Source organism: Dromiciops gliroides, chromosome 1, assembly GCF_019393635.1.
Source record: "Dromiciops gliroides isolate mDroGli1 chromosome 1, mDroGli1.pri, whole genome shotgun sequence".
Taxonomy (NCBI): Eukaryota; Metazoa; Chordata; class Mammalia; order Microbiotheria; family Microbiotheriidae; genus Dromiciops; species Dromiciops gliroides.
This window is the reverse complement of record NC_057861.1, coordinates 668,010,816-668,038,738: the sequence shown is the minus strand read 5'-3', so window position 1 is coordinate 668,038,738 and position 27,923 is coordinate 668,010,816. Positions and strand designations below refer to the sequence as shown.

General features: G+C 41.9%; 1 protein-coding gene across 2 annotated transcripts; it reads right to left on the bottom strand.

Annotated features, from left to right (window-relative positions):
- Positions 1-9,848: 9,848 nt before the first annotated feature.
- Positions 9,849-27,434, bottom strand: ELP6 (elongator acetyltransferase complex subunit 6). Of its 2 annotated transcripts, XR_006354194.1 has the most exons (8): positions 27,255-27,434; positions 23,951-24,029; positions 21,405-21,475; positions 20,207-20,325; positions 16,628-16,835; positions 11,315-11,461; positions 10,480-10,659; positions 10,203-10,345 (listed from the first exon to the last, which is right to left on the bottom strand). XR_006354194.1 is itself a non-coding variant. In XM_043978489.1 (7 exons), exons 1-7 carry the CDS (start codon positions 27,306-27,308, stop codon positions 10,217-10,219), a joined length of 807 nt encoding a protein of 268 aa, XP_043834424.1. In that variant the 5' UTR covers positions 27,309-27,434; the 3' UTR covers positions 9,849-10,216. The 2 variants fall into 2 exon arrangements, 1 of the variants encoding a protein (XP_043834424.1); XM_043978489.1 differs by lacking the exon at positions 10,480-10,659 and having other exon boundaries at positions 9,849-10,345.
- Positions 27,435-27,923: the final 489 nt, after the last annotated feature.

Below are 27,923 nucleotides of genomic sequence, written 5' to 3'. Positions count from 1 at the left end.
TGTGGCCTCTTGGAGACCACAAAATTTAATCCACTCATTTCACAGATGATAAAACTGAGGCCCAAAGAGATATGTGACATGACCATCCTCCCAGATTCCCAGCCTCAGAGTCATCCTTGACCCTTCTTCCCTCACCTGCTCCCATAATCCAATCAGTTACTAACTCTTCCCAAAAGAGTTCTCTATAATATTGCTCTTTAACTCAGGTAGCTACAGCTTCCTTCAGGCCCCCATAGTTTTTTACCTGGATGTCTCTGATAGCCTCCAGATTGAGTCACCTGCCATTTCCATCTCTTCATACCATCCTTTCTACACAGCTGCCAAAATCCTTCTTAGACACACAATTTGACCACTACCCTCCTTTCTTTCTTCTTTTTTTTTTTTGGTGAGGGGCAATTGGGGTTAAGTGACTTGCCCAGGGTCACACAGCCAGTAAGTGTCAAGTGTCTGGCCAGATTTGAACTCAGGTATTCTGACTCCAGGGCCGTGCTCTATCTACTGCGCCACCTAGCTGCCCCCACTACCCTCCTTTCTTAATACACTTCTCTGTGGCTTTCTCTTGCTCCCAGCACAAAACAGACCCCTGCCATTTAAAACCTTCTACCATCTGTCCCCTACCTCCCTTTCTAGCCTTCCTTTCTTCACATCCTCTCCTCTGTGGTCTACATTATAGCCAAACCAGATGACCAGCTGTTTTCTGAACTCAAACTCCAGCCTCCTTATGGTTTTAAGAGGTTTATTTGGTTTTTCATTGTTTTTCTCCTCCACACATGTAAGCCACATGTGCCTGAAACTCTGCCCCTCAAAATCCTTGCCTTCCTTCAAGGCTTACCCAGATCCCCCTTCTCTCATGAAACTGATCCCTCCAGCTGTCAGTGCTCTCTCCTTCCTCAAATTGTCATGTATTGCATGTTACATACTCCTAGGAGATGAATGGAAGGCCCTTGAGATCAGGGATGGGCCTTTTTTGTCTGTATCCTCGCACCAAGCACTGTGCTTTGCATACAGCAGGTGCTTAATAAATGCTTGTTGGACTAAAATCTAAGTGCCCTGACTCCTCCATTCAGTGACACTGAAGCCTAAAGAGGTTGAATGAGTTGTCAAGGTTACACAAAAAATAGTTGGCAGTACAGAGATTGGGGCAGTTCTGTTTACTATTACAGGGCACTTACTACCATATCATGTTACTTGCCTAATATTTAGGGATATGGTTTAAACTGGAATAACTGCCTAAAAATCTGTAAAATCTAGTCCTGTGACTTATTAGAAGAAAGTTGGCATAAGGTTTTGAAAAGAAAACCAGTAGATCTACAGGCTGAATTAATATCAGGAAGGTAAAGATCTTCCCCTTGAAAGGTGGGGAACCCACACTTTGAATTCGTTCTATTTCCATAGCAAGTAGTTCAACAAGCCCCCATGTCCATTGCTCAGAACAAAGTCTAAGCAATTCTAGGTGACAAGAAATCTGGCCCATTTTTTCAATGTTAAGTAATTAACCAGATTACATTTTAGGTTTGGATAGATTGTGTAGCCAGCTGAGAACTCCCCAGAATCTATGGAAGGACCCTCTCCAGATCTATTGCTTAGGAAAGTAGATTGTCCAATGAGTGTTTAGCTTCTGCAATTCCTCCTTTCAAAAGCCACACCATGAACAATAATATCTCCAAATATCAATTTATTTCTGGCCTTGACAGCTGGGTTTAAAATCTCCAATTGGGTATGACGTGTAATCCAGTGTTCTGAGAAGACAAATTTATAAATGGATCTGACTTGGCAAGTCTTTCTGGTGGCTTGAACTGAATTCCATTGTTGTGGTCTGGATTACTTTGCTCAAGCTTTGTGGTTTCTGCAGTCATTAGCTCATCTAGAGGTAGGACAACCAGTTCTGTTTTCCTATGCAAGGAGCCGTGGAGACCATCATCCAGTTAAAACCAAAGTTTCTTCAAAAAGATGCCATAAACAGCATACTCATGAAAGGTAGTGGGCTGACCCTTATTGGAGGTCTTCAAAGAAAGACTAGATGGACAGTTATCCCAGGCTATAATGAGAATAGCTCACACTTGTATAGAACTTGACAATTTGCAAAGTGTTTTCCTCACAGTCTCCTAGGTAGGTTGCTGCCAGTAATACTAATCTCATTTTGTAGAAGAGAAAACTGAAGTTCTGAAAGGATAAAGGACTTGCCTGTGCTCAGACAGCCAGGAAGTGTCAGAGGTGGGATTTAGACCCATGTCTCCTGATTCCAAAGCTAATGTTCTTCCCACCAATTCCCATGGTTGTGAAGAGTGAGGTGAACAGAGGGAAAGCCCAAAGAGCAGAATGAGTAACTGGGAAGAAGTGTAGATCAGCTGTTTTACCCAACGGCCATTATCAGGGCTAATGACAATAATAGTGTTATTGGGCTGAATCCCACAAATAGGGCAAACTAGCACCTAAAACTGAACATGATGTCCAAGAGCCCCACATAAAGGGTCAAAGTGCCTTTGTCTTTAAAAAAGGGGGTAGGGGGGCGGCTAGGTGGCACAGTGGATAGAGCAGCTGGCCCCGGAGTCAGGGAGTACCTGAGTTCAAATCGGGCTCAGACACTTAACACTTACTAGCCGTGTGACCCTGGGCAAGTCACTTAACCCCAATTGCCTCACTAAAAAAAAAGGGAGTAGGGGGGTGGGGTAGGAGAATCCATTGAAACTCTACCTCAATAAAAGATTTATCTATTTTTGCAGGTCTATTCTGGAGCCAGAATAAATAAATTGTACTGGTAAAGATATACACATATACATGTAACATATACATGTATATGTATACACATAGATGTGTGTGAAGTGGTCTAATATAAAGAAAGTTGCATATGGAGTCAAAGGACTTGGGTTCAAATCCCAGTTCTTCTACTTGTTTATTACCTGTGTGACCTCAGGCAAGTACCTAAACCTCTCTAGGCCTATTCCCTTTTCTATAAAAAGAGAGGATCACATCAGATTGGCAGAGATGACAAAAAACATGAAAATCACAAATGTTGGAGGGACTTCCAGAAAACAGGCACATTAATATGCTTTTGTGGGGGTGGCTAGGTGGCACAGTGGATAAAGCACCGGCCCTGGATTCAGGAGTCCCTGAGTTCAAATCCAGCCTCACACACTTGACACTTACTAGCTGTGTGACCCTGGGCAAGACATTTAACCCCCATTGCCCTGCAAAAAACAAAACAAAAAACAAATAATATGCTTTTGGAAGAGCAGTGAGTGGGTCCAGCCATTTTGGCAAGCAATTTGGAACTGCCCCCAACATACCTAACAAAGTATATATACTCCTTGAGCCAGTCACACCACTACTAGCCTATACATCAAAGATATCAAAAGAAAGAGGAAAACGACCCATATGTACAAAAATCTTTATAGCAGCTCTTTTTTGTAGTGGCAAAGAACTGGAAATTAATGGGTGTCCATCAACTGAGCAAATTATGGGATATGAATGTAATAGAATATTTATGTGCCATAGTAAGGATATATAATAATAATCATAGCTATCATTTAATACAATACTTTAAAGCTTACAAAGTGTTATATATGATATTCACAACAACTCAGAGGCAGGTGCTATTATTATCCCCATTTTAAAGATGAAGAAACTGAGGATGAGAGAGGGCAAGTGACTTGCCCAGGGTCAATACATGCCTGAGGTGAGATTTGAATTTCAGGTTTTATCATTCTATCCACTGTGGCCACCTTGTTGCCTATAATGAAAAGGACAGTTTTCAGAGAAACCTAGGAAGACTCATATGAACTGATACAGAGTAAAGAGAGCAGAACCAGAACAATTGTACAGTAACAACATTGTAAAGACAAACAATTTAGAAAGATAAAAACAATTCCAGAAAACCGCTAATGAACCATGGTACCCACTTCCTATCAGAAATGTGAGAGACTCAAGAAGCAAAATAAGACACATGTTTTTAGACACAGCCAATGAATGAATTTGTTTTGCTTGAACTTTTAATGTGTTCATTACACTTTTTTTTTCTAATGGGGGGCAGAGGGTGGGAAGAGAGAAAATAAATTTTTATTAAAAAAAAAGTGAGAGTTGGACAAATACTGTTAAGGGCCCTTCCAGGTCTAATCTGTGATTAAATATTATTTTTTTATTTTTAAAATTTATTTATTATTATTTTTTTTTTGCAGGTCAATTGGGGTTAAGGTGACTTGCCCAGGGTCACACAGCTAGTAAGTGTCAAGTGTCTAAGGCCAATTTGAACTCATGTACTCCAGACTCCAGGCCAGTGCTTTATCCACTGTGCCACCTAGCTGCCCCCTAAATCTGTCATTATATATGTATGTATGCATATATGTATGTCCATATCTGCATGTGTAATATTATATGTATGGTATACATACCCATATGTGTGTATATATATATACACACATACATGCACATCTAAATGAATAACTGAAGTTAAGTTTCTTAACTGTGCTTCACTCCAATAGCCCTACAGACATGTGAGTCCAACTGATTTTATGCTAAAATGGGATTTAGAAAGGACTTTTCCAAAGAAGCAGGGCAGTTTCCACACCTTCTAGATGTGTCCTCTACCACTCAGGCTCTTCCAACTTAGGCCTCAATCTCTGTGCTAGTGTTCTCTCCTTTCAGATCAGTGGTAGTCTCAAATACCAGGTACAGAGACTTCCCCTAAGGAGTCATCATGACTACTACTTAATTAGCTCAAAGCATGGATTTTGCTTTCCAAAAAGGAGACCACAAGGGAGGAGATCATGGTGGTCAGTTTTTTGTGAGCATCTAATGGGTTCTTATTTAAAAGCCAAATAAGCAAAAAACACAGCCTCTCTTAGCATATTTTCTGCTTCGTCTCAGGGCCTTGTTTTGTTTTTTGTTTTTTTTCTAGAAGGACCCTCATTTCCCTTCTCTTACAATTTGACCTGGACTGAACCCCAGGTTTTTGCTGAATTTAAGTCTCATTTAGTTGAAAGGTGGAAGCCAGGTCACTGGGGACCTTGCAGGCCTACACTTAGCTTCCAAAGGAAGGATAATGTTGTTCTCATATTATTCTTTTTTTTTTTTTTTTGGTGAAGCAGTTGGGGTTAAGTGACTTGCCCAGGGTCACACAGCTAGTAAGTATTAAGTGTCTGAGGCTGGATTTGAACTCAGGTCCTCCTGAATCCAGGGCTAGTGCTCTATCCACTGCGCCATCCAGCTGCCCCTCTCATATTATTCTTATGGAAAAGATGAAAATATGTGGTCTAGATCCTAGCTTCTTAAACTGTGGGTCACATAACTGAATGTGGGGGTCTCAAAAAATTTGGCAACAGTACGCCTATTTCATATATATGTCTGGGAGTACATAAAAATTTAAGTGGTCAGAAGTGGAAAAAGTTTAAGAAGCCCTGGTCTAAATAATATTACAATTGGGTGGATTGATTCAAAACTAGTTAAAAGACTAGATCTGAAAGGTAGTCATTAATGATTCAACTCAGGAAGAAGATCCTTAGTGGCCAGAGAGCTGCACTTAGCCCTATGCTGTTTAGCATTTTTATCAGTGATTTGGATAAGGGCTAGGAAGGGCATGCTTATTGACTATGCAAATGACCCCAAACTGGGAAGTATAGCTAATGTGTTTGAGGATACATTCAAAGTATGAAAATTCTTAATAGGCCTGAATAAAATGAAATTTTAATAGGGATAAATGCCTTCTTATACTTTTGTTTTAAAAAGTCATCTTGATAAATACAAGATATGGGTAGTGTGACCAAATAGCAATTCTTATTCAGAAAGATCTGCAGACTTTAGTGGTCAGAAAGCTCAATATAAGTTAACAGTGTAAAAAAAGAAATAAAATAAATAAATAAGTTATCAGTGTAGTGTGATACAGCAGCTAGGAAAATTAATGCAATCTTTTTTTCCCCATATAAATGTTTTATTATTTTCCAGTTACATTTAGAAAGAGTTTTCAACATTTGTTTTTATAATATTTCTAGTTTCAAATTTTTCTCCCTCCCCCTCCCCAAGACAGCAAGTAATCTGATATAGGTTATATATGTACAATCACATTAAACATATTTCTGCATTAGTCATGTAATGAGACAAGAATCAGAGCAAAAAGGAAAAACTTCAAAAGAGAAAAACAACAAAAACAATAGAAATAGTATAGTTTGAGCTGCATCCAGATTCAACAGGTTTTTTTTTGTTTGTTTGTTTTCTGGATTTGGAGAGCATTTTCCATCATGAGTTCTTTGAAACTATCTTGGACCATTGAATTGCTGAGAAGAATCAAGTCTATCACAGCTGATCAACACACAATGTTGTTGATACTGTGTACAATGTTCTCCTGGTTCTGCTCATCTCACTCAGCATCAGTTCATGCAAGTCCTTCCAGGTTTCTCTGAAATCTGCCCACTCATCATTTCTTACAGCACAAAAGTATTCCATTACATTCATATACCACAACTTGTTCAGCCATTTCCCAATTGATGGGCAGCCCCTCAATTTCCTTTTTTTTTTTTTTTTTGCAGGGCAATGGGGGTTAAGTGATTTGCCCAGGGTCACACAGCTAGTAAGTGTTAAGTGTCCGAGGTTGGATTTGAACTCAGGTCCTCCTGAATCCAGGGCCGGTGCTTTATCCACTGCGCCACCTAGCTGCCCCGCCCCTCAATTTCCAATTCCTTGTCACCACAAAAAGAGCAGCTATATATATATTTTTGTACATGTGGGTCCTTTTCCCTTTTTTATGATCTCTTTGGGAAAAAGACCTAATAGTGGTATTGCTGGGTCAAAGGGTAAGCATAGCTTTATAATCCTTTGGGCATAGTTACAAACTGCTCTCCAGAATGGTTGGATCAGTTCACAGCTCCACCAACAATGCAAGTTAATGCAAACTTAAGATGCATTATGAGGGGCACAGCATTCAGGAGTAGGGAAGTGTGGTACCATGGTCAAACCCAATCATGTTCTAGAAGGTCTGGGTACCATAATTTAGGAAGGGCATTGATAAGCTGGAATGTCCAGAGAAAGGCAACAAAGATAGAGAAGGGCCTTGAGTTCGTGCCACAGAAAGACCATTTAAAGAAAGTAGGGAATTTTAGCCCAAATAAGATGTAGGTGGAATAGGACAGCTCTCTTCAAGTATTTATTTGGAGGGCTGCCACATAGAAGGATTAGACCAGCTTAGCTTGGCCCTGAAAGCAGAACTAAGAATAATGGGTGGAAATTGCAAAAAGGTAAATTTAGTCTTGGTTTAAGGAAAAGCTTCCTAACAATAAGTCATCCAAAAGTACAATGGCCACCTTGGGAGATAAACTAGACTGAAGGTCTTCAAGCAAAGGTTGGGAGATTACTTGTTTAAACATGTTGTAAAGGAGTATCTTGTCTATGTATGTGTGGTCCTTTCTACCTCTGAGAACCCGAAAGATATGTTCTCAAAGCTCAGAACACACATTTAGCCAATCTGGATTTAAAATCAGTGGACTTGAGTTCAAATCCTCTCTCTCACTGACTACCTGTATGACCTTGGGCCAGTCACTTTCCCTCTTTGGGCCTGTTTCCTCATGTGTAAAATGAGAAGGTAGATAACCTCTAAGTTTCCTTCCAATTCCAATCTATGATTCTAAGACAAAATATTGTTTGGGCTGACACCAAGTGCCCTCCGTAGTGAGTTTCTCCCTGTCTATACTAACTCTTCTGTAAAATGAAGGGTTGGAATAGATTATCACTGAGGTCCCCTCCACCTCTGACACTGCAGTTCAGTGGTCTTGGGAGCATTCCAGGATGCAAAAAATAAAAAGGCCTCATTTCTCTGCAGCACTCTCTAAAATTCTGTAACACTGTCAATATCATTCATTTGGACACAATACTATTTGGTATTCTTTAACTATTCTGTTTATTTCTTATCTCTCCCAATTAGAATGTAACCTTAGGTGTAGGGATCATGGTTTTATACTTATTTAGTACTACCCGCAACAGCTGACATTTATATGCCACTTTAAGATTTATAGTGTTTTTAATACATCATCTCATTTGATACTTCCCATAATACATAATGGCTTTTTTTTTTTTTTAGTGAGGCAATTGGGGTTAAGTGACTTGCCTGGGGTCACACAGCTAGTAAGTGTTAAGTGTCTGAGGCCGAATTTGAACTCAGGTACTCCTGACTCCAGGGCTGGTGCTCTATCCACTGCGCCACCTAGCTGCCCCTACATAATGGCTTTTAAGTTAAATCATTTTACAGTCATGTCCAATTCTCCGTGACCCCATTTGGGGTTTTCTTGGCAAAGATACTAGAGTGGTTTGCCATTTCCTTCTCCAGCTCATTTTCCAAATGAGAAAACTGAGGCAAAAAGGGTTAAGTGACTTGCCAAGGGGCACTTAGCTAGTGAGTGTCTGAGGCCAGATTAGAACTCAGTTAGACAAGTCAATCTCACTCTAGGCCCAGTGCTCTTTCCACTGTGCCACCTACCTGGCCATAGTAGACTTCTAAAAGACTGTTAAATTAAACAGAGTGAGGGAGCAGAATTTTAGCCTCCAGAGGGAGAACATAATAGCTAACATTTATTCAGTATTTTAAGGTCTGAAGAGTGATTTACATATATTATCTCATTTGAGAATGAGAGGTTACAGTTGAGTTCAAGAGCTCTAAATAGGAGAAGCAAGAAATAATGAGCTACCCTCTGCTGTGACTTACCAAAGCCAAAGGTCAGTGGCATGGGAGGTAAAGGAAAGGATTTGAGGTAGGAATGGGAGGGAGTGTCGAGTAGGCTGAGGTCATTGTGGGGGGTGGGGTTCCTAAAACTGTATTAGGGCTTGTATGGGGAGCCAACTTCCAGGCTGTTTTTACTATTCTGAAAACTGTCATTCTTTGTTAACAACATCACTGTTATACAAATTATAATTATATAAATATCACCTACTAAATTAGGGTCAGCATGACTACATGCTGTACAGAGAGCCAATTTCTGAGTCAGGAAAAATTTGGTCCAAGTTCTGTCTCTCACACATAATGGCTGTGTGACCTTGGGCAAGTTAACCTCAGTATTCAATGCAACTCCCCAAGTCTTTAAGCTGCCAAGCAGGTGCCAACCTGTACCAGTAGAAGGGAGTTTCCCCATTGAAAGTTCACAACATCTATGAAATAAAAGGTTTGGCCTAAAAATAATAACTCATTTACACAGTGTTAAAGTTTGCAAAATCCTTTCCCTCACAACAACCCTAATCTACTACCACTCACCATAGTTCTGAAATGACATATAGACATATACACATATTCCAAAATATGCACTCTGAGGTAGCAAAGAAATGATGCCCAATGACTGGGGAATGACTAAAGTAGGACATATGAATGTAACAGAATCTTACTGTGAAGAGAAGAATGACAAACATGAGGAATTCAGAGAAAAGTGGGAAGATCAATGCGAACTGACCCAGAATCAAAAGACAAACGTGCATGGATACAACAATATAATTGAAAATATCACAAAAGGGGGCAGCTAGGTGGCGCAGTGGATAGAGCACCGGCCCTGGAGTCAGGAGTACCTGAATTCAAATCCTGCCTCAGACACTTAACACTTACTAGCTGTGTGACCCTGGGCAAGTCACTTAACCCCAATTGCCTCACTAAAAAAAAAAAAAAGAAAGTATCACAAAAGAAATTGAGCTCTGGAGAAGTTAAAAATAATGAAACATAACTTCTCCCTAATAGTGCAAGGTGGGAGACTACCAGGAGAGAATATCATACATATTGTCAGGTGCAACTACTCAGTGGGACATTTTGGCTTAATCATTTTTGTCACAAAGTAGAGTTTAGTCCAAGTGGGGGAAGGATCCTGGAATGACAAAAGTTATGAACAAAATTTATTTAAAGTTTTATTAAAGAAATTACACACATCCACCAACAAGATCAGCCCATTGTGTAGTATGTTTGTATCCAAAGCCCAAGACTAGAATCTAGGCTCGGTTTTCCACAGTGAGTCAATGGGACCCCTATTTCTTCAGGGCTTTCTACATTTGTTCTTGGTCTGCCTATGGAGAATAGTGGTGGATCAGAGAAGCAGGAAACATATACAGTGGTCCTGCCCTGGGCTTTGACTACAGGAGCCACGTCTGCAAGTAGCCATGCTTGTCTGACTAGTTTGAGCCAAAGCTGGGAAAGGTCCATTTCTCACATGGCCTTTTCTCTCAAGTCTGAGAAGAGTCGTCATGTCACAGTCTAAAGATCACATCACAGCACAGCAGGAGACAGTCCTTTAGCAAAGAAGGTCACACTCTTGTCCTGTATTTTGTATTGGTAAATGAGGCTACGAGTCTGCTCAACCTTCAGCTGCTGCGATCCCCTCCGCAGGATTTTCAACTGTGGAAACAAGGAAGAGAATGAAGTCACCTGGTGGTAGAGCTTGTCCCTCCCTTCCTCTAATAACTTTTCCCTGACAGCTTTAACCAAAGATAACTAACTTCTCTAAACAAGCGTGTCTGAATTTTATATACCATCAGCTGTGTTCTTCTCAGGACATTCCAGCAATGCTACCATAAAGGAAGCAGTGTGACACCGTACACAGAGTGCTGGGTTTGAATCCTGCTCTCCAGTGTAGGGCCAAAGTGGCCCTTCATCTTCCTCATCTGGAGCAGATGGTCTCTGAAGTCTCTTCTCTCTCTCTAGCTGTGCTCCTAGGAGCCAAATAGTAACAACAGTCACACCATGGAATTACCAGCTTGATCATCCACTTTATTCACCAGACTTTTACAAATGACTTTTGGCCACCGCTAAACATGAAATCTACACCCTCAAATTATGGAGATCACACACCACTGAAGTTCTTCAAAAGAATGGTTTGAAGGAAATTCCAGTGACTGAATTTCTGAAATTCAGAAAAATAACTGAAATGAAACACATTCTGAATTATAACAAGTATAGCCTCTCAAAGGGACTACTTTGGGGCAGCTAAGTGGCGCAGTGGTTAGAGCACCAGCCCTAGAGTCAGGAGGACCTGAGTTCAAATCCGACCTCAGACACTTAACACTTACTAGCTGTGTGACCTTGGGCAAGTCACTTAACCCCAACTGCCTCACTAAAATTAAAAAAAAAAAAAGATCAAAGGGACTACTTTGAAAGTCAACACTCATCATCAGTTGAGTGTCTTGGCATGGCAGTTTGACCTCTGGAGAACTATTTTTGGTACCATCATTTCATTCAGCTGTAATCTGTGGCCCTCCTTCTACCTGAAAGAATGGGCCTAATACCACCACACAAACACCCTGGAAAAGAGACCTTTATTAAAAAGCCCTTAACTACCCACCATTACCCAGGTAATGCCCACATTACCTGCCCATGAACATCTTTGCAGAATCCAGTGACCAGTCCCTCAGCTCGGAGGATCAAGCTGCTTTGGTGACCAAGAGCATTCACCAGCAATGCATTCTCTTCATCCTCTGTCTTGTCACTGTCATGCACCAAAGCTACCACATTTCCCTAGATCAAAGGGATTCAAGTACTATTAAACCATCCAAAGAAAAACAGTTATTAGTTACAAGGGAAAAGGCTGGTTTGGCTTGACTGCAGAGAATGGGAAGAGGAATACTATCCACTGAAGCTGAAAAGAGAGGCTGGGGCCAGGTTGTATGGGGCTTTAAAAGCTAAACAGCAGGGTTAATCTTTTACCCTTAATATAATAGGAAGCCACTGGAGCTGGTAGAGTAGGCGCATCACGTGGCCAGCTCTGTGCTTAAGGGAAATTCCTTTGGCAGCTACATGTAGGATGGATTGGAGTGGTGAGAGACCAGAGGCAGGAAGACCAATTAGGAGATTGTTGTTATATCTACTTTATCACCAAGTCCTTCAAAATATCTTCTGTGTTCACCCATTCCTTTCCATTCTCACAGCTATTACTGTAATTCTGCTCCTCATTGGCTGAAGCCACAGCTGCTTCTGTTCCGGACTCCAACTCGGTTTTGCTGCCTCTGATCTCTTCCCTCTCCAATTCATGCTGCTTCCGACCACCAGATTAATTTTCTCTTTCATTTACCCAATCAGCTCCCTCCCTATGAACCCCAACACCTTAGCCTGCCCTCAGGAACTCACAGAGCCTTGTCTCAAGCTCTTCCAGTCTTATTTTCCATCACCTGTCTCCTCCACAAACTCAAATCCAGGCAACCTGCTTCACTCACTGTCCACTGAATATACTTTGTACTTTCCTGCTTCCAGGGTTTGGCCCATGTGATTACCTCAATCTGGTCTGCCCTTCCTTTTGTTTTTCCTCTTAAAATTCTACCCATTCTTTAGAACCCAGCTCAAATTATACCTCTGACATAAAGCCTTCTCTAATTACCATAGCCTTAAATGATCCCTGTCTTCAACTCCTGGAGCACTTACCACTTTATCAATTAATCATCTATTAGTCTGTGATGCCTCTTCTATTCTTAGCTTGAAGAGTTACTGAAATATCATATTATACTTCAGTTATTTCTTATCTTAACAACTTTACAGAAAGCTCCTAGAAAGGGACCAGTTTATATTTCTTTGTATCCCCAAAAGTGCCTTGTATACTGAATGAAGAGACACAAAAAATTTTTATTTATTTAAATCTATTATTTCTCAAGTTCTCCTCAAAAAGAGCAACAAAGAAGAAACAGAACTTAAAGTTTCTTTTGCTTTTTCCTGACTTTGATTTGAGTTTTATGGAATTCTAGACTCTTGGTACTCTTTGATAGCATCTAGTCTAAACTCAGTCTCAAAAGAGGCATCCTTCCTACAATAGCCTTATGCACAGTCACCATCTCCACTTGAAAACTTCCCGGGGCAAAGGACTCATTGCTGTGTCACTTGCATACTATCAACTTTTGCTGAGAACTGCCCGTCATCATGTTATCTTACACTCTCCAAACTCAACATGGCATGGTGTAACAATAAGAAGCCCTGTGGCTCTGAATATTAACTTAAACTTAACCGAGAAGAGAACTTTCACTCCATGTTGCACAGAAGAACTGTATTTAACCCCTTCCCCTTCTTTACAGCAAAGGATTCTTCAGGTAGTACTTGGAGGGTGTGTAACTCTAGGTGAGGATTACTTCAATATGCCAAGCACCTGTGGTTTCACTGATGCAGATCAAAACTGCCTCTACATCTGAGTAGAAAACAGTCTTTATGAGTGACCGTAGCAGGAAAAAAATGTATGACAAAAATGCCAATCTTTTTTTTTTTTTTTTTTTTTTAGAATTGGTTGTTAATTCTATTTTGGTTTTTTTTTGTTTGTTTGTTTTTTGTGAGGCAATTGGGGTTAAGTGACTTGCCCAGGGTCACACAGCTAGTAAGTGTTAAGTGTCTGAGGTCAGATTTGAACTCAAGTCCTCCTGAATCCAGGACTGGTGCTCTATCCACTGCGCCACCTAGCTGCCCCAATGCCAATCTTTTGATGACATGCCTCTTCACATGGAGCTAGGCTAGTTCTCAGGTAAGACTCACAACCCATCAGTGGACAGTGTGGTAGGTTCTATGAGAATTTGCATTTCATTAGCTTAGCCTTCGAAGATTCAGGGTCACCTCCATGGCATAAGGAGGGATCCAGAGGGGTCTTTAATGGAGGTTTATAATTAAGTCTATAATTCAGTTTAATGACAACCAATGAAACAACAACAGCAACAAAATACAATATGTCTTTCAGTCCTATACTGTCTCCCTTCCTTTTCTAAACTGATGGTAACAGAAGAGTAGAATGGGGATCAGAAAATTACACAAATTTTAGACCATCCAAAGATCACTGATTTTAATGCTGTTACCTTAAATGTTAAGATTTCTGTCCAGTAGCCAGTTAGAAGACATTTTATTCCATGAGGAATGGAATCATGTTAATCTTGCCATTCTTACAAAAAATGGGAAAAAACCCCCAACCAACAACAGAAGACCAAAGGAAGTTGAAGCTAAATGGAAAAAAAGGGGTTCTCAGAGGCTCTCCTTGAAGAGACAAGTAGAGGAGCTGGCAAAGCAGACTTTATCGTGGATCTAAAGGCAACATCAAAAATTTCATGGGATACTTGGCAATCTCATATTGTAAGACTCACGATTAGTATCTGGAAAAGGATTGTGCTGAAAATAACCAGAGCTTACTTATGCACTGACATCTGCTATAGAGGATAAGGAGATAAAAAAATCCCAAGAACTCAGTAAATGCCTCCAAATTAAATCAACATCTTCTTCAATACTCTGTGACTTCAGTGCAAAAGCAAGTGATAATGAATAAACAAGAGATAGAAAGCACTGTGAGATGTAAAATGGGTAATTTTGATTACATTAAATTAAAAAGGCTTTGTACAAATAAAACCAATTTAGCAAAGATTAGAAGGAAAGCAGAAAATTGGGGGGAAATTTTGTAACCATTTTCTCAGATAAAGGCCTCATATCTCATATAGAAAGCTTGAGTCAAATTTATAAGAATGTGAATCATTCCCCAACTGATTAATGGTCAAAGGATATGAAGAGGCAGTTTTTGGAAGAAGAAATCAAAGCTATATATAGTCATGTGAAAAGATGCTCTAAATAATTATTGATTAGAGAAATGCAAATTAAAACAACTCTGAGGTACCATCTCACACCTATCAGGTTGACTAAAATGATAGAAGGGGAAAAATGACAAATGATGGAGGGGATGTCAAAAAAATGGAATACATTGTTGAAATTAGTATTAATACACTGGTGGAATGATAAACTGATCCAGTCATTTTGGAGAGCAATTTGGAATTAGGCCCAAAGAATCATAAAACTATGTATATACTTTGACCCAGCAATACCACTATCAGGTCTGTTTCCGAAGGTGATGAGGGCAAAAAGAAAAGAACCTATATCTTCTAAAGTATTTATAGCAGCTCTCTTTGTGGTAGCAAAGAACTGGAAAGGGAAGGGATGCCCATCAACTGGAGAATGGCTAAGTAAGTTGTGGTATATGATTGTGACAGAATACTACTGTTTTATAAGAAAAGATGAACAGGTTAGTTTTAGAAAAACATGGGAAGACTTAAAGGAAATGACGCATAGAGAAATGAGCAGAACCAAGAGAACATTGTACATAGTAACAACAACAACACTGTTAAAAGAGTAACTGAATGACTAAGCTACTCTGAGTAATATGATCATTTAAATCAACTACAAAGAACTTTTTTTTTTTTTGGTGAGGCAATTGAGGTTAAGTGACTTGCCCAGGGTCACACAGTTAGTAAGTGTCAAGTGTCTGAGGCTGGATTTGAACTCAGGTGCTCTTGAAGGCCGGTGCTCTATCCACTGTGCCACCTAGCTGCCCCTAAATCAACTACAAAGAACTTAGGAAAGAAAATGCTACCTACTTCCAGAGAAAGAACTGAGATATGGAAATGATTATATAGTTCTGCATATATATATATGTATATGTATGTTTTTTTTGTTTTTGTTTTTGTTTTTGTTTTTTGCAGGGCAATGAGGGTTAAGTGACTTGCCCAGGGTCACACAGCTAGTGTCAAGTGTCTGAGGCCGGATTTGAACTCAGGTACTCCTGAATCCAGGGCCAGTACTTTACCACTGCGCCATCTAGCTGCCCCCATATATGTATGTATGTATGTGTGTGTGTGTGAGTGTGTGTGTGAGAGAGAGAGAAATGTTGGATTTCTTTAATGTGGAGTTGGGAGGGAGGTAGACAACTAAAAACACAAAATGTAACCAAAAAATAAATTTGACACACATTTTAAGTAGGCAATAAATCTGTGTAAAGGCTTAGAGAAAGGAGATGGGATGCCAAATTTGGTGAACAAAAAATAGACCAGTTTGGCTAGAATATGAAATATGTGATGGGGACTATTGTGAAATAAGGCAGGAAAGTGGCAGAGAACAAATAATGAGTATACTTCCCCCATTATGGCAGAGGGAGGGGACCATAAGACCAAACTGCAGCAGACACTCTTCCTCAACTGTTTTCTTTTGCACCAGGGTGGGCTTAATCAAGAGTGGAGTGGGGGGGGGGAAGAGTTGAAAGAGCCATGCTGAAGTGTAGAGTCATTTAAAGGCATCAACAAAACATTTTTTAAAGAGAAAAGAACTAAGGCAGTTTGGAAAGGTGAGCCGATGCCAGACGGTAAAAGCCCTGCCAGGCTGAGGAATGTTTTATATTATCCTGGACGACCAGGGAACCACTGAAAGTCAGAGCAAAAGAGGGACTATTCTAGGAGCTTCCTGGGGAGCTCAGCTCCCCCAAGGGTTACCGCAAGACTTCAAGTAAGAGCTGATAAGGACCTGAACTCCTGGAGCGTGGCTCAAGGAGTTAAGAGAACAGGAGTTCCATAGAAGAGGTGTTCTAGAGGAAAAATGGATAAGATCTGGCAACTGAGTGGCTATGAGGGATGAGTGGGAGGGAAGAGTAAAGGGTGCAACTGAGGTTACAAACCTAGGTAATTAGATGATGAAACATTTCAACAGAAATTGAGAAATCTGAAGGAGGGGCATGTTTAAAAGCAAAGATGAATTCCTGATGGATCTTTGGTCCTAGAGGAGGAGGCCAAAGGCTGAAAAGGATGAATGCCACTGACCTAGAGAGGGGCCAGCTTCCTCCCCAACTCTGAGTTCTTAGAGATTACAGCTATGAATAAGGTCATCCAAAAAATAAAAGTGAATAAATGGTACCTTCAACTGGCAGCAGACAGTGAGTCTACAGTACTGGATGAAGTCCAGAATAGTCACTGCTTGAACTCCCAAACTGAGCAGGACACTCAGATCATCCACCAAAAGCACCGGGAACTTCCACGAAGCAATGTCACCATCCCCATCACCTGAGGGAATCAGAGCTTTCTGCACCAACTCATACAAGGACTTCAGATCAGAGCCAGACTCCCTGGAAAGGAGGAACCAAGAAAACCCCAAAATATAAAACCCTGTAAATTAGTTCATTCATCCATTCAACCAGTGTCTTTTCATACCTACTATTCGCTAGACATAATGGGGGTTTAGAGCCTCTTCCCTCAGAAGCCTGCAGTTGGGTCTGGTAGAGAATATATTTGAAAAAATAAACAATAACACAAGAATTAACAACAGATGGTAACAAAGAAATGCCCTGGGGCAGAGTATGGATAAGTATTGAAGGAGGCTTGTGTATAAGTCATAAGTACTATGAGCTTTTTTGGGGGGGGGGGAGGGGCAATGAGGGTTAGGTGACTTGCCCAGGGTCACACAGCTAATAAGTATCACGTATCTGAGGCTACATTTGAACTCAGGTCCTCCTGAATCCAGGGCTGCTGATTTACCCACTGTACCACCTAGCTTCCCTCTGTGAACTTCTAAAAGGTCTGGGTCCTGGAGAGTTGAAGTGGTTGGGTGAGGCTTCCAAAGGTGGGGAGAACTGGAATGGGCCTTAAATGACAAGCTATTATCCCCAAGGCCAATTGAAACACAACCAAAAATCATCCCAACACTAGCCTAGAGGTGGAGGTCTGAATCATTCTACAGGAATAGACCTAAATAAGCAGAAAGATGAAATAAGCAGATGAAAGCAGATGAGAACTCCTAATCCTAACTCATTGAATGACTTGACTATGGGCAAGAATCAGTGATTATGGGGCAGCTAGGGGGCGCAGTGGATAGAGCACCGGCCCTGGAGCCAGGAGGACCTGAGTTCAAATCCGGCCTCAGACACTTGACACTCACTAGCTGTGTGACCCTGGGCAAGTCACTTAACCCCAACTGCCTCACCAAAAAAAAAAAAAAAAAAAGAAGAAGAATCAATGATTATGAGATTCAGGGCTGAAGAGACCACAGAGACCCTCTCATCTGACCTCTTTGTTTTACAGATAGGGCAACTGAGACCCAGGAAGGGGAAGAAATTTGCCCAATGCTACCCCCCAGGTGGGTAAACAGTAGTCAGAATTTAGGCCTAGTAGACTAGTAGTAGACTGCAGAGGTGAGGCCTGATCTGAAGCCACCTGCCCCAGAGTCCTGTGCTGCTTCAATTGTACCACAACATCCCCTGCTCCCTGGTCTTCATTGAGTATAATGAGGATGCTATCTATGAAGGCCATGAGAGAAAACTCCAACTGTTAGGAGTGTCCAAATAAAAATGCCAGAGAGTCAGCAAGTGGAATCTTTCATTCATTCATTGAACAAAGACTGATTGGCTTCTGAAGAAAAAGCAAAGTAACAGTATATGTTCACATGCCCTTTTCATTAAGACACACAAACATTTTGCAAACATCCTTAGGAGTATAATTCACTAATCCACAGACAAAAGAAAAAAATCACCCAGTTCTCTCGCCGACTATGATATTTGCTTCATCAAGGAAACACTTCGTGTTCCTCGAAGAAACAAAGGGGGGAATGTAGTAAAATAATGGAATTTGGCAGACTGATTAGGATGGGCCACACCTGGCCTGTCCTGAGGGCTGTATGCTGCTGATGTCAGCAGGAGGAAACCATGCTCCACAGGCAGTTTGAAGGACCTCCCCTTTTGGGGGAGGGAGAGTAAACGCTTGCTGAGGGGAGCCCAGTCTCCTTCCAGACTCAGTCTTTTTCCAGAGTCAGTCTCTTTCCGGTCGGGTGAGCTGGCAGGAGCAGATGAGAGAGAGGTTTTTCCTGGCAGTTTCTCCGGTGGGCCCTGGCTACACAGCTGTTTCCCATTGAAGCTATGGACCCCAGGTGATGAGTTAATAAGCCCGGCTCTTTGAAATTAGCTGAGCTGAAAGCGAGTTTGGGGATTGTATAGGCTTTTTGTTATAGTTAGGGGGATTATCCATTTTTCTTTTTCACTATTCCCTTGTCTTTGACTTTATTAATTTCAACTTTGCTGTGTATTTTATTCCCATTAATAAAACCTGGTTCATTTGTGGGAAAGAGGCTGTTAAGCTCCTTTCTTATTGGCCTGGGAGAAATATCCAAAAATGTAGTTTGGAAGGGAGGGAGTTTCGGACCTAGAGGTCCCTCATTGTTTTATGAACTCCAATATTAAGGTGAGCCACCCAATTAACTCTCCCTATATCAAATTTGGCCCCAACATATTTAAGATAATAATCTTCAGCCCCGTGGGTCCAAAAGCCAGTGGATGGAAAATGAATCTACTGGGTGTCTGGGCTCAAAGGACAATGTTGTAATCAGTATATTCTAAGTCTCAGAACATCCAGTGACTTCACATACCCCAAGGTAACCCCACGAGGAGTTTGGGAGGAACAGAAGAAACTTCTCCCCAAACTACTTCCCATTGAAATGCCAGTGGCCAGTCAGAGGTGCCTTGCCTAGCTCCTCCAGGATAAAAGAGATAATGTTTGTAGAAGGACCCATTCCTGTTCACATAATTTCAGATCCATGTCAAACCGAACTATTCACCATTCTCCAAAACAGTCCATAACTCTTCCAGTCTTCCCTGTCATAAACTCTACATACAACAGTTTGATTATGTCATTGCCTCACTCAAAGACCTCCAGTAGCTCTCTGTTACCTCCTTACTGGAATAGACCACCCACCATCAGATTCCAACTAACCTTGCCAACCTTGTTCCACTCTTCTCTGCTTCACCTGCCAGGGTCTTTTCTCTTCCATATTTATATTAATTTTTGGGTACCTATTTATGACATACTGGCTCTCCCATCAGAATGTAAGCTCCTTGAGGATAGATGCTATACATCTTTTATTTTTTAAAGTTTTTTGTTCTGAATTTAAACACCAAATAAAATGAGCATTTCCATATTCATAGAGTCAACAAGCATTATCTGTCGTTCTCTGTTATGTTCAGCTTACTTTTCTATTTGAAGAGATAATAAGTTCAATCTGTAGTTTTCAAAGCTGGCCTGCTTGTCTGTGTTTATTTCTGCTCTTCCTTCTTTTCCCTCATCTTTTCTTTCTCTTTTCTTTGTATCCTCTTTAGTGCCTGGCCTAGAGTAAGAACTTACTAAAAACCTGTTGATTGATTGTGGATTTAAGCACTATATGATCCAGTCAAACTAAATGGGCGGAAGTTTTCCCTAAAGGAAGTGACATCCCTAAGGGGTTGCAGAATAGGTCAGATCACAACTGTGTACCCCCATCACCATATTCAGGTGAAATCAGGTTTCAGTGAATGGTAAGGTGTCACTATCACTCCAGTGGAGAAGGAGGCAGAAAAGGAGTGACAGCAGTAGCTGGATGCCAGGCAGTCCACACCCCAGGCAAAGAAGAATCTAGCAATAATCCACCCCAGATGCTGAGAATGTGCATGTTAGGGGTAGGTTGACAATCATTAACCTGATAATCTTGAGGGTATTTGGCTGTTCCTCTGACCCAAAGAGAACTTCAACAGCGGACTTCAGGCCTTCAAGGAATACCAGCTGTCCCCGATCTCGGGCAGCAATCAGACTGACTCCCTATTATAATAAGAAAGAAAAGATGAGACAGGTCCTGACCCCTGCACCTAAAGAAGTCTCCTTAGAGCCAGGGTACTCTCTCCATCTCTCACCTGTAACACTGATGACAGTGAAATGATTTCCCACCACCAAACCAAGGGTACTTGGGGATCTTCCATACAAACCGTCCTGAAACTGATGGCTACTCACAGTGACCTTATCAAGTATTCTAAAGCACTTGGGGAATACAGTCTCCAGAGAGCCCCTAGAATGAGGGGGATGGACAAGGGGGGAGCTTAGCCCTGTAACACTCCTGGGCCTATAAATCCATCTTAGGTATTATTTTCTTCCTGATTTGAGCATCTAAGTGGAGGAATAGGAGGTGATTTGGAAATGGGGATAGAAAGAGACCGATGTACAACAGGAAGTCATAGCTGAATTACTAAATATAAGCAAATGCTCTGGGGAGTCTAGGATGTGATTTTACTATGCATTTATACCAAACTCCGCACAGGGACTGAACTGTGTGTAATTTAAGATTCTAAATGTGGATTCTAATCTGTTCCCCCAGTTTTGGGGGAAACTGACTAAAATCACTGATAAAACGAGTTTAGGTTTTTAAGGGTTTATTGAAAAATAGAAACTTTTCAAAGCTTGGCTTGAATCCCTCTCCTCTAAACACCTCAACCCCCAGTGTTTTCTCTTATCCCTCATCCGCTATGATGCTTCCAGTCTCCATCATTCACATGGTTCTCAGCACAGACCACCATGTTCATGTCCATTATTTCCCACAAATTAGGTAACATGGACAAAAACCATATGGGATGAAGTTGTGAACCAAACCATCAGAGGAAATATCCACATCAATGCAATTACATGTCCACTGAAGCATCTGAATACGCTGCCTGATATTATTAGGGCTTGGTTTATATCTACATTCTTAACTAGATGAGAGATTCTCAAAGGGCAATGTCTCCCTCATCTCCTTATTCTTCCTTTCCATCTCCTTCCTCCTCTCCCTCCCCTCATGCAGGTGTATACACGCACGCATGCGCATGCACACACACACACACACACACACACCCCCCTAATATACTTACCAGCTTCTGACCTACAATATTATAGTGACTGAAGGACTGCAGAAAGGCCACAAAGCAAACCTTACAGTTAGCTGGAAAATAAGAAAGGTTCATAATAATGAAATTGTGGTACACATACACATTTTGTTTGTAACACTGGAAAGCAATAAAAATGATTCATCAATCAAGATGATTTGCTACCATTGCATACCCTTGGAAACAGGAAGTCTAGCATTAAGAAGTCATTGCTAGGGGGCGGCTAGGTGGCGCAGTGGATAAAGCACTGGCCCTGGATTCAGGAGTACCTGAGTTCAAATCCGGCCTCAGACACTTGACACTTACTAGCTGTGTGACCCTGGGCAAGTCACTTAACCCCCATTGCCCCACAAAAAAAAAAAAAAAAAAAAAGAAGACATTGCTAGGGGCAGCTAGGTGGTGCAGTGGATAGAGCACCGGCCCTGGAGTCAGGAGTACCTGGGTTCAAATCCGGCCTCAGACACTTAACACTTACTAGCTGTGTGACCCTGGGCAAGTCACTTAACCCCAATTGCCTCACTAAAAAACAAAAAAACAAGAAGTCATTGCTAGGGCAGCTAGGTGGCGCAATGGATAGAGCACTGGCCCTGGATTCAGGAGGACCTGAGTTCGGATCCAGCCTCAGACATTTGACACTTACTAGCTGTGTGACCCTGGGCAAGTCACTTAACCCCAACTGCCCCACCAAAAAAAAAAAAAAGTTAGCTGTGTTACCTGGGGCAAGTCCCTTAACCTGCCTGTCCCTCAGTTTCCTCCATTTCTGTAAAATTAAAAGGTTTGCCTTGATGTCCTGTAAAGTCCCTTCCAGCTCAAAGATCTATGGTTCACGGCTGGAAGTGATCTGAAAGCGTTTTACACATGAAGAACCTGAGGCCCTGAGAAATGAAATGACTCAGGCAGTATCCGCCAGTCAGGACCTCAGTCTCTCTCCTTGCAAGGTTGTGCTTTCTGACTGATGAGTGTGGAAGCAAGGCCATTCACAGCTGGGGTCAGTGGCCAGGCCAGAGCCCTGTGCTACAGGACCAGGCTCACTTTAAGGTGTGATGGTGACTGCTGATTGCTAGAGGACTTTGTCCTCCACCTCCAAGTCTTTTCCTCCTGGGTAAAGTCAGAGTGACCATAGTGCCTGCACTGGCTCCCAGGGTCTGTGAGCCCCGAGTCAGATCCCAGCCAGCGACGCCTTCCCACACATACCGGAATTGTGCACTGTTATTACGGAAGGCCAGACCCCCAGTGTGGCCTCACAGGGGTGTGAGGATAAATGAGAATGCATGTGAAATGTATTCTCTCTCTAGGAAAAGCATGACTTAAACTCAAGTTGGCCTTTAAGACTTCCTTAAATCAGGGGGCAGCTAGGTGGCACAGTGGATAGAGCACCGGCCCTGGAGTCAGGAGGACCTGAGTTCAAATCCGGCCTCAGACACTTGACACTTACTAGCTGTGTGACCCCGGGCAAGTCACTTAACCCCAATTGCCCCACAAAAAAAAAAAAAAAAAAGACTTCCTTAAATCAACAGATCTTCCCAGAGGAAGAATAACAGTGGTACTATTTGAAACCTTATTTTCCAGAGAAGGGCCATGGAGAGCTTGCCCTCTCAGTACCTCCTGTGAAGGAAGGGGAAGGGGAAGTTTTGTTTCATTGTTGTTCTTGTTGTTTTCTATTCAACAAGAGAAATCAGTCCCTCTTCTTTTTTTTTTTTTGGCAGGACAATGAGGGTTAAGTGACTTGCCCAGGGTCACACAGCTAGTTAAGTGTCAAGTGTCTGAGGCTGGATTCAAACTCAGGACCTCCTGAATTCAGGGCCGGTGCTCCCTCCACTGTGCCATCTAGCTGCTCCCCCCCCCCCTTTTTTAAATGTGAGGCAATGGGGGTTAAGTGACTTGCCCAAGGTCACACAGCTAGTGAGTGTTAAGTGTCTGAGACCGTATTTGAACTCAGGTCCTCCTGAATTCAGGGCCAGTGCTCTATCCACTGTACCACCTAGCTGCCCCCAGTCCCTCCTCTCTTGATGCCCTGAGCCATGAGATTCACATCCTTGACCTCTGATGACATACTCTTGCCTCTTCTCTGTCTTGTCTATTTGGATGTCTGGCCGGTTGTCAGCTGTGAATTCTGTCAGCAGACCATCCCCTTGCTCACTGCCTGGCTCTGGGGCACTGATGGCCCAGAATCCAGCAGTCAGGGCCTCCGTTTTAGAGATGAGAACTGTTAAATGGCCAGGCACAAGGCCGTGCAGGCAGTCAGTGTCGGAGCGAGGCCAGAATGCAGGATTTTCTGATTCTCTAAGTCCCATGTTCTCCCTGCAGGCGCTCTTCCCCACCATCCAGGAATTTACAAAAACAAAAACAAAAAATTAAGGTGATGACCAAATTCCTTGTTGCCCAGAGAAGTTGGCCTCTTGCTTCTCAAACAAAAACCCCCACTACAACTATACATGTTTATCTGGACACCTCTCAAAGGCTACTTCATTTCCCAAACAAGGACAACTAAGCCACAAAGGACTCTGTCCCCAGGCTGTATGCTACCATACCTTTGAGGTAAAAGGAGAGAAAGTGATGCACAAGGAAGCTTCCGTCTGTCTTGGCATCGCAGAGTAGAGTAAATGTCCCCTTAAAAACACAAAGAGATGAACAAGTCTATGCAGAAAAAGGCAACAGATGGTGAGGTTTCTACAGTCAAGTAATAATTTCATCGCCTCTAAATTTCTATACCTAATGGTTACTTTAAAATATGCACATCATCCTTGAAATTAGAAAAAGGCATAGGAAATACTACAGTAATACAGAAAATCAAAAGGGACAACTGTGGTCAGTCTTCCCCCAAACCCAACAACTGAACTACTCATTGCCCCTCTCTTTTCCCTGCTTCTGCTTAAAGGGTTTCCTAATTCTACAATTCTTCCTCCCCCCTCCCCCCTTTTCACTTATTAAAAGTCCTACCTTCCTTGAAAACTAACTCAAAAATATCAGAAATGAATCCGGGGGCAGCTAGGTGGCGCAGTGGATAAAGTACCAGCCCTGGATTCAGGAGTACCTGAGTTCAAATTGGGGCTCAGACACTTGACACTTACTAGCTGTGTGACCCTGGGTAAGTCACTTAACCCTCACTGCCCCGCAAAAAAAAAAAGAAAAGAAAAGAAAAAGAATCCATCAGGCATCTATGAAATGCCTACTATGTGCCAGGTACTGCGTGCTAGGCAATAGGCATATGCATTTATACACATACACACATATATGGTAATATACATACACACACACACACACATATATGAGGATACACATATACACACACATATTTATGGGGCTCAGTGGATAGAATGCCAGGTCTGGGGTCAGGAAAATCTGAGTTCAAATCCTGCCTCAGACACATAATATCAGCGTGACCCTGGGCAAGTTACTCTGCCTGCCTCAGTTTCCTCATATGTAAAACAGAGATAATAAAAAGAACTTACCTCTCAGGGTTGTTGTGAGGATCAAATGAAATAATACTTACAAAGTGCTCAGCATTGTGTCTGGCACATAGTAAGTGCTATATAAATGTTAGCTATTATTATTATATAAGTATACATGAACTAAATATAGAGAGTAAGTCCAAGGGAAGGCAGTGGCAGTTAGGGGGATCAGGAAAGGTTTCATATATAAGGTAGCATTTGAGCTGTGTCTTATAGGAACAAAATGAGTCTCAGAAAAAGAGGTGAGGAAAGGATGCATTCCAGTCATGGGAAACAGCCAGTACCAAGGTAGAGTGACAGGAGACAGAGTACCATATATAGAGAACAGAGAGAAAGCCAGTTTGGCTTCGTCAGAGGGCAGGGGAAGTAGAGGAACAAGCAAGTGAATCCCTTTTTTCTTCCTTCAAGACACAGCCCAAATGCCATGTTCTATGTGACACTAGAAAAGAGAAGGCGTGCTGGGACCTGTGGAGAGTTGTGCTGGTGAATCATCATGGTAGGCTGGGACCTGTCAGTTCTGTGAGATGATGAAGTCAAAGTAGAGTAAAACAAGTCTCTCTTGTTTTAAATGTCTATTCAAAACAGGGCTCAGGAAGCCTTCTCTGATCACCCTACGTGGTGACCACCTTTCCCTCTGAGCTCAGGCAGGCATCACCTTAGCACTGTGTTTATACCTCTCTAAGGCACTTATCATGTATTGTTTTGTTTTATAGTTATAAGTATGGATGTCATTCGCCTCTACCCCACTCTAAGTTCTATAAGGGAAGGGACAGCATCATAGCTAAACTTTGTGTCTCCAAATGCCTAACACAGTAAGTAGTACACAGATGTTATTTAATATATCTTGGCCAACAGTTATCATGAGAAACCTGAAAAAGTGAGTTGGCACCATATTTTAGCAGGCTTTGAATACAAAGTAAGAAATTTTTATTTTATTTGGTATGCAAGATGAAACTTAAGTCAGCTATGTGGCACAGTGGATACAATGCTGGATCTGGAGTCTGGAAGACCTGAATTCGAATCTGACCTTAAGACACAAGTTCAGTGACCCTGGACAAGTCATTTAACCCTACTGGCTTCAGTTTCCTTATCTGTAAAAAGAGCTGGAGAAGATGGCAAACCACTCTCGTATCTAGTAGACTCTCAAATGGGGCTACAAAGAGTCAGATACAGCTGAAACAAACGAACGATAACAGAACCACCAAAGGCTTTTGAGCAGGTCCATGGTTGTACCTGCTTATACATTAGGAAAATGTTTCTGATAGGTGTGGGAAAGGAAAAAAACCTGAAGGCTGAAGAGACAGAGACCAGGTGGAGGTCTGTAAGGGATTAGAATCACCACTGTTGTTGCTACCACCTAGCATTTATATATCACTTTAGGGTTTATAAAGCTTTACATATGTCATCTCATTTGACTCCCAAAACAGCCTTTTCAGGCTGGTGCTATTATTTCCCCCATTTGACAGATGAGAAAACTGTGGTCAGGAGAGTATAAGTGACTTGCCCAGAAGTGTCAGAGACAGGATGATATTCATGTCCTTCCGGTCTGTCATTTGTAGATTCAAACTTTAATGTTATCATTCAAAATCCAGTATTCTTTTCACTACATCGGAAACATCAAACAAGTTTTAGTTTTTACTGCCTCTTTACTCCTCTAAGAGATGTCTTATAACTGTAATAATAAGTATTAATAATAATAGCTAGCATTCATAGTGTCTAGATTTTATATCTAACATGTAGTATTTTCACGTCTTTATTATGTGTGAAGTGAATTATTATTCACATTCACACAGCGCTTCAAAGTTTTACAAAACACAGCAATACTGTGGGGCAGGTAGTGCAAGCATTATTAAATCATTTTTAGCTAACATGAAGTTCCAATCTACTTTGTGTCACTTTACTGTGGGGAGGCTGGAAGGGGGATCGGAGTTAGAAAGACAAAAACAAAACAAGAGGAAACAATGTGCATACAGCTAAGCAATTCCTATTTGATAGAAGGAAAACCTTGGAATTCCGTTTTCCCAAGATCAAAAAGCCCATATTCGAACGTCCACTTGTTTAAAAAGCAAAAACAAAAAAACCCACTTGAATAACTTAGAAAAACTAAGCAGCATGGCTCTTGCTCCACAAGGAACCTTCAAATAAAATCCTGTTTTAAACAGAAAAATGCCTTCTCCCAAGAAACATTTATAACACCTTTTGCATTCTTGCCAAAGAACCCAAGGCTCCGCGTACCCTCCCGGGAAAACTACAAGTCCCGGCACACCATGCCAACTATCCCTTTTCCTTCCGGCACTAGGCGCAAAGCACTGTGGGAGATGTAGTGCAGGGAGTTCGCAGCGACCGCGAGGGTGTCCCCTTTCCCGCTCCGCGTCTTCCTTACCTGCTCTGGCTTTTCAGGGCTGACATTCAGCAAGTTATTAAGCTCAGGGAACATCCCGAGCCTTGGCGGTGAAAGTGGGCAAGCCCTAAGTGTGTAGGGTAGAGAAGCTGCAGAGGCCTCAAGAGACCTCAAGAGACGTCCAGAAACAAGGCCTGAACACACGCCTTCACCCTCCTCGCAATTGCTTAGAAAGGAATGCGCGTGCGTACGCATTCGCCTCCCCCGGAAGCGCATGCGCTGCTGACCTCTAGTTGTAAACAGAAAAAACACACTCCAACAATCTCTATTTATGAGATTTAGTGTTTTCTTAATACCTAAACCAAGGAAGGATAAAGCAAAGAAAAAGGTCTGTATGGACCAATGTCGTTAGTGAATATTGATTGGGAAAAAAATTAATTAAATTCTGGCAAAATAATAGCCACCCCTCATATAACTCTTTAAGGGTTGCACAGATTATCTCCTTTGATCCTCACCCCATTCCCCCGACAACCTTGGGAGGGAGGTGCTAATAGTATTCCCATTTTACAGACGAGAAAACAGGCCGCGGAGAAAAGGTTAAGTGCCTTCTCCACGTGTCGTTGGGGTCGCCGGCGCAATCCGTTCGAGTCGGTCCCTTGCTCCCCCTAGTGGCCGCAGGAGGACAACAGCAATTTGTTTAAAACTTGATCA

Coding starts and splice junctions, on each gene's coding strand:
- ELP6 (XM_043978489.1), bottom strand. CDS start 27,308: ATGTTCCCTGAGCTTAATAACTTGCTGAATGTCAGCCCTGAAAAGCCA. Junction 11,462..16,627: donor CTGTCTGCTGCCAGTTGAAG/GTACCATTTATT, acceptor CCTTTGATCTAG/GGAAATGTGGTAGCTTTGGT. Junction 10,346..11,314: donor GCAAAGATGTTCATGGGCAG/GTAATGTGGGCA, acceptor TTGTTTCCACAG/TTGAAAATCCTGCGGAGGGG.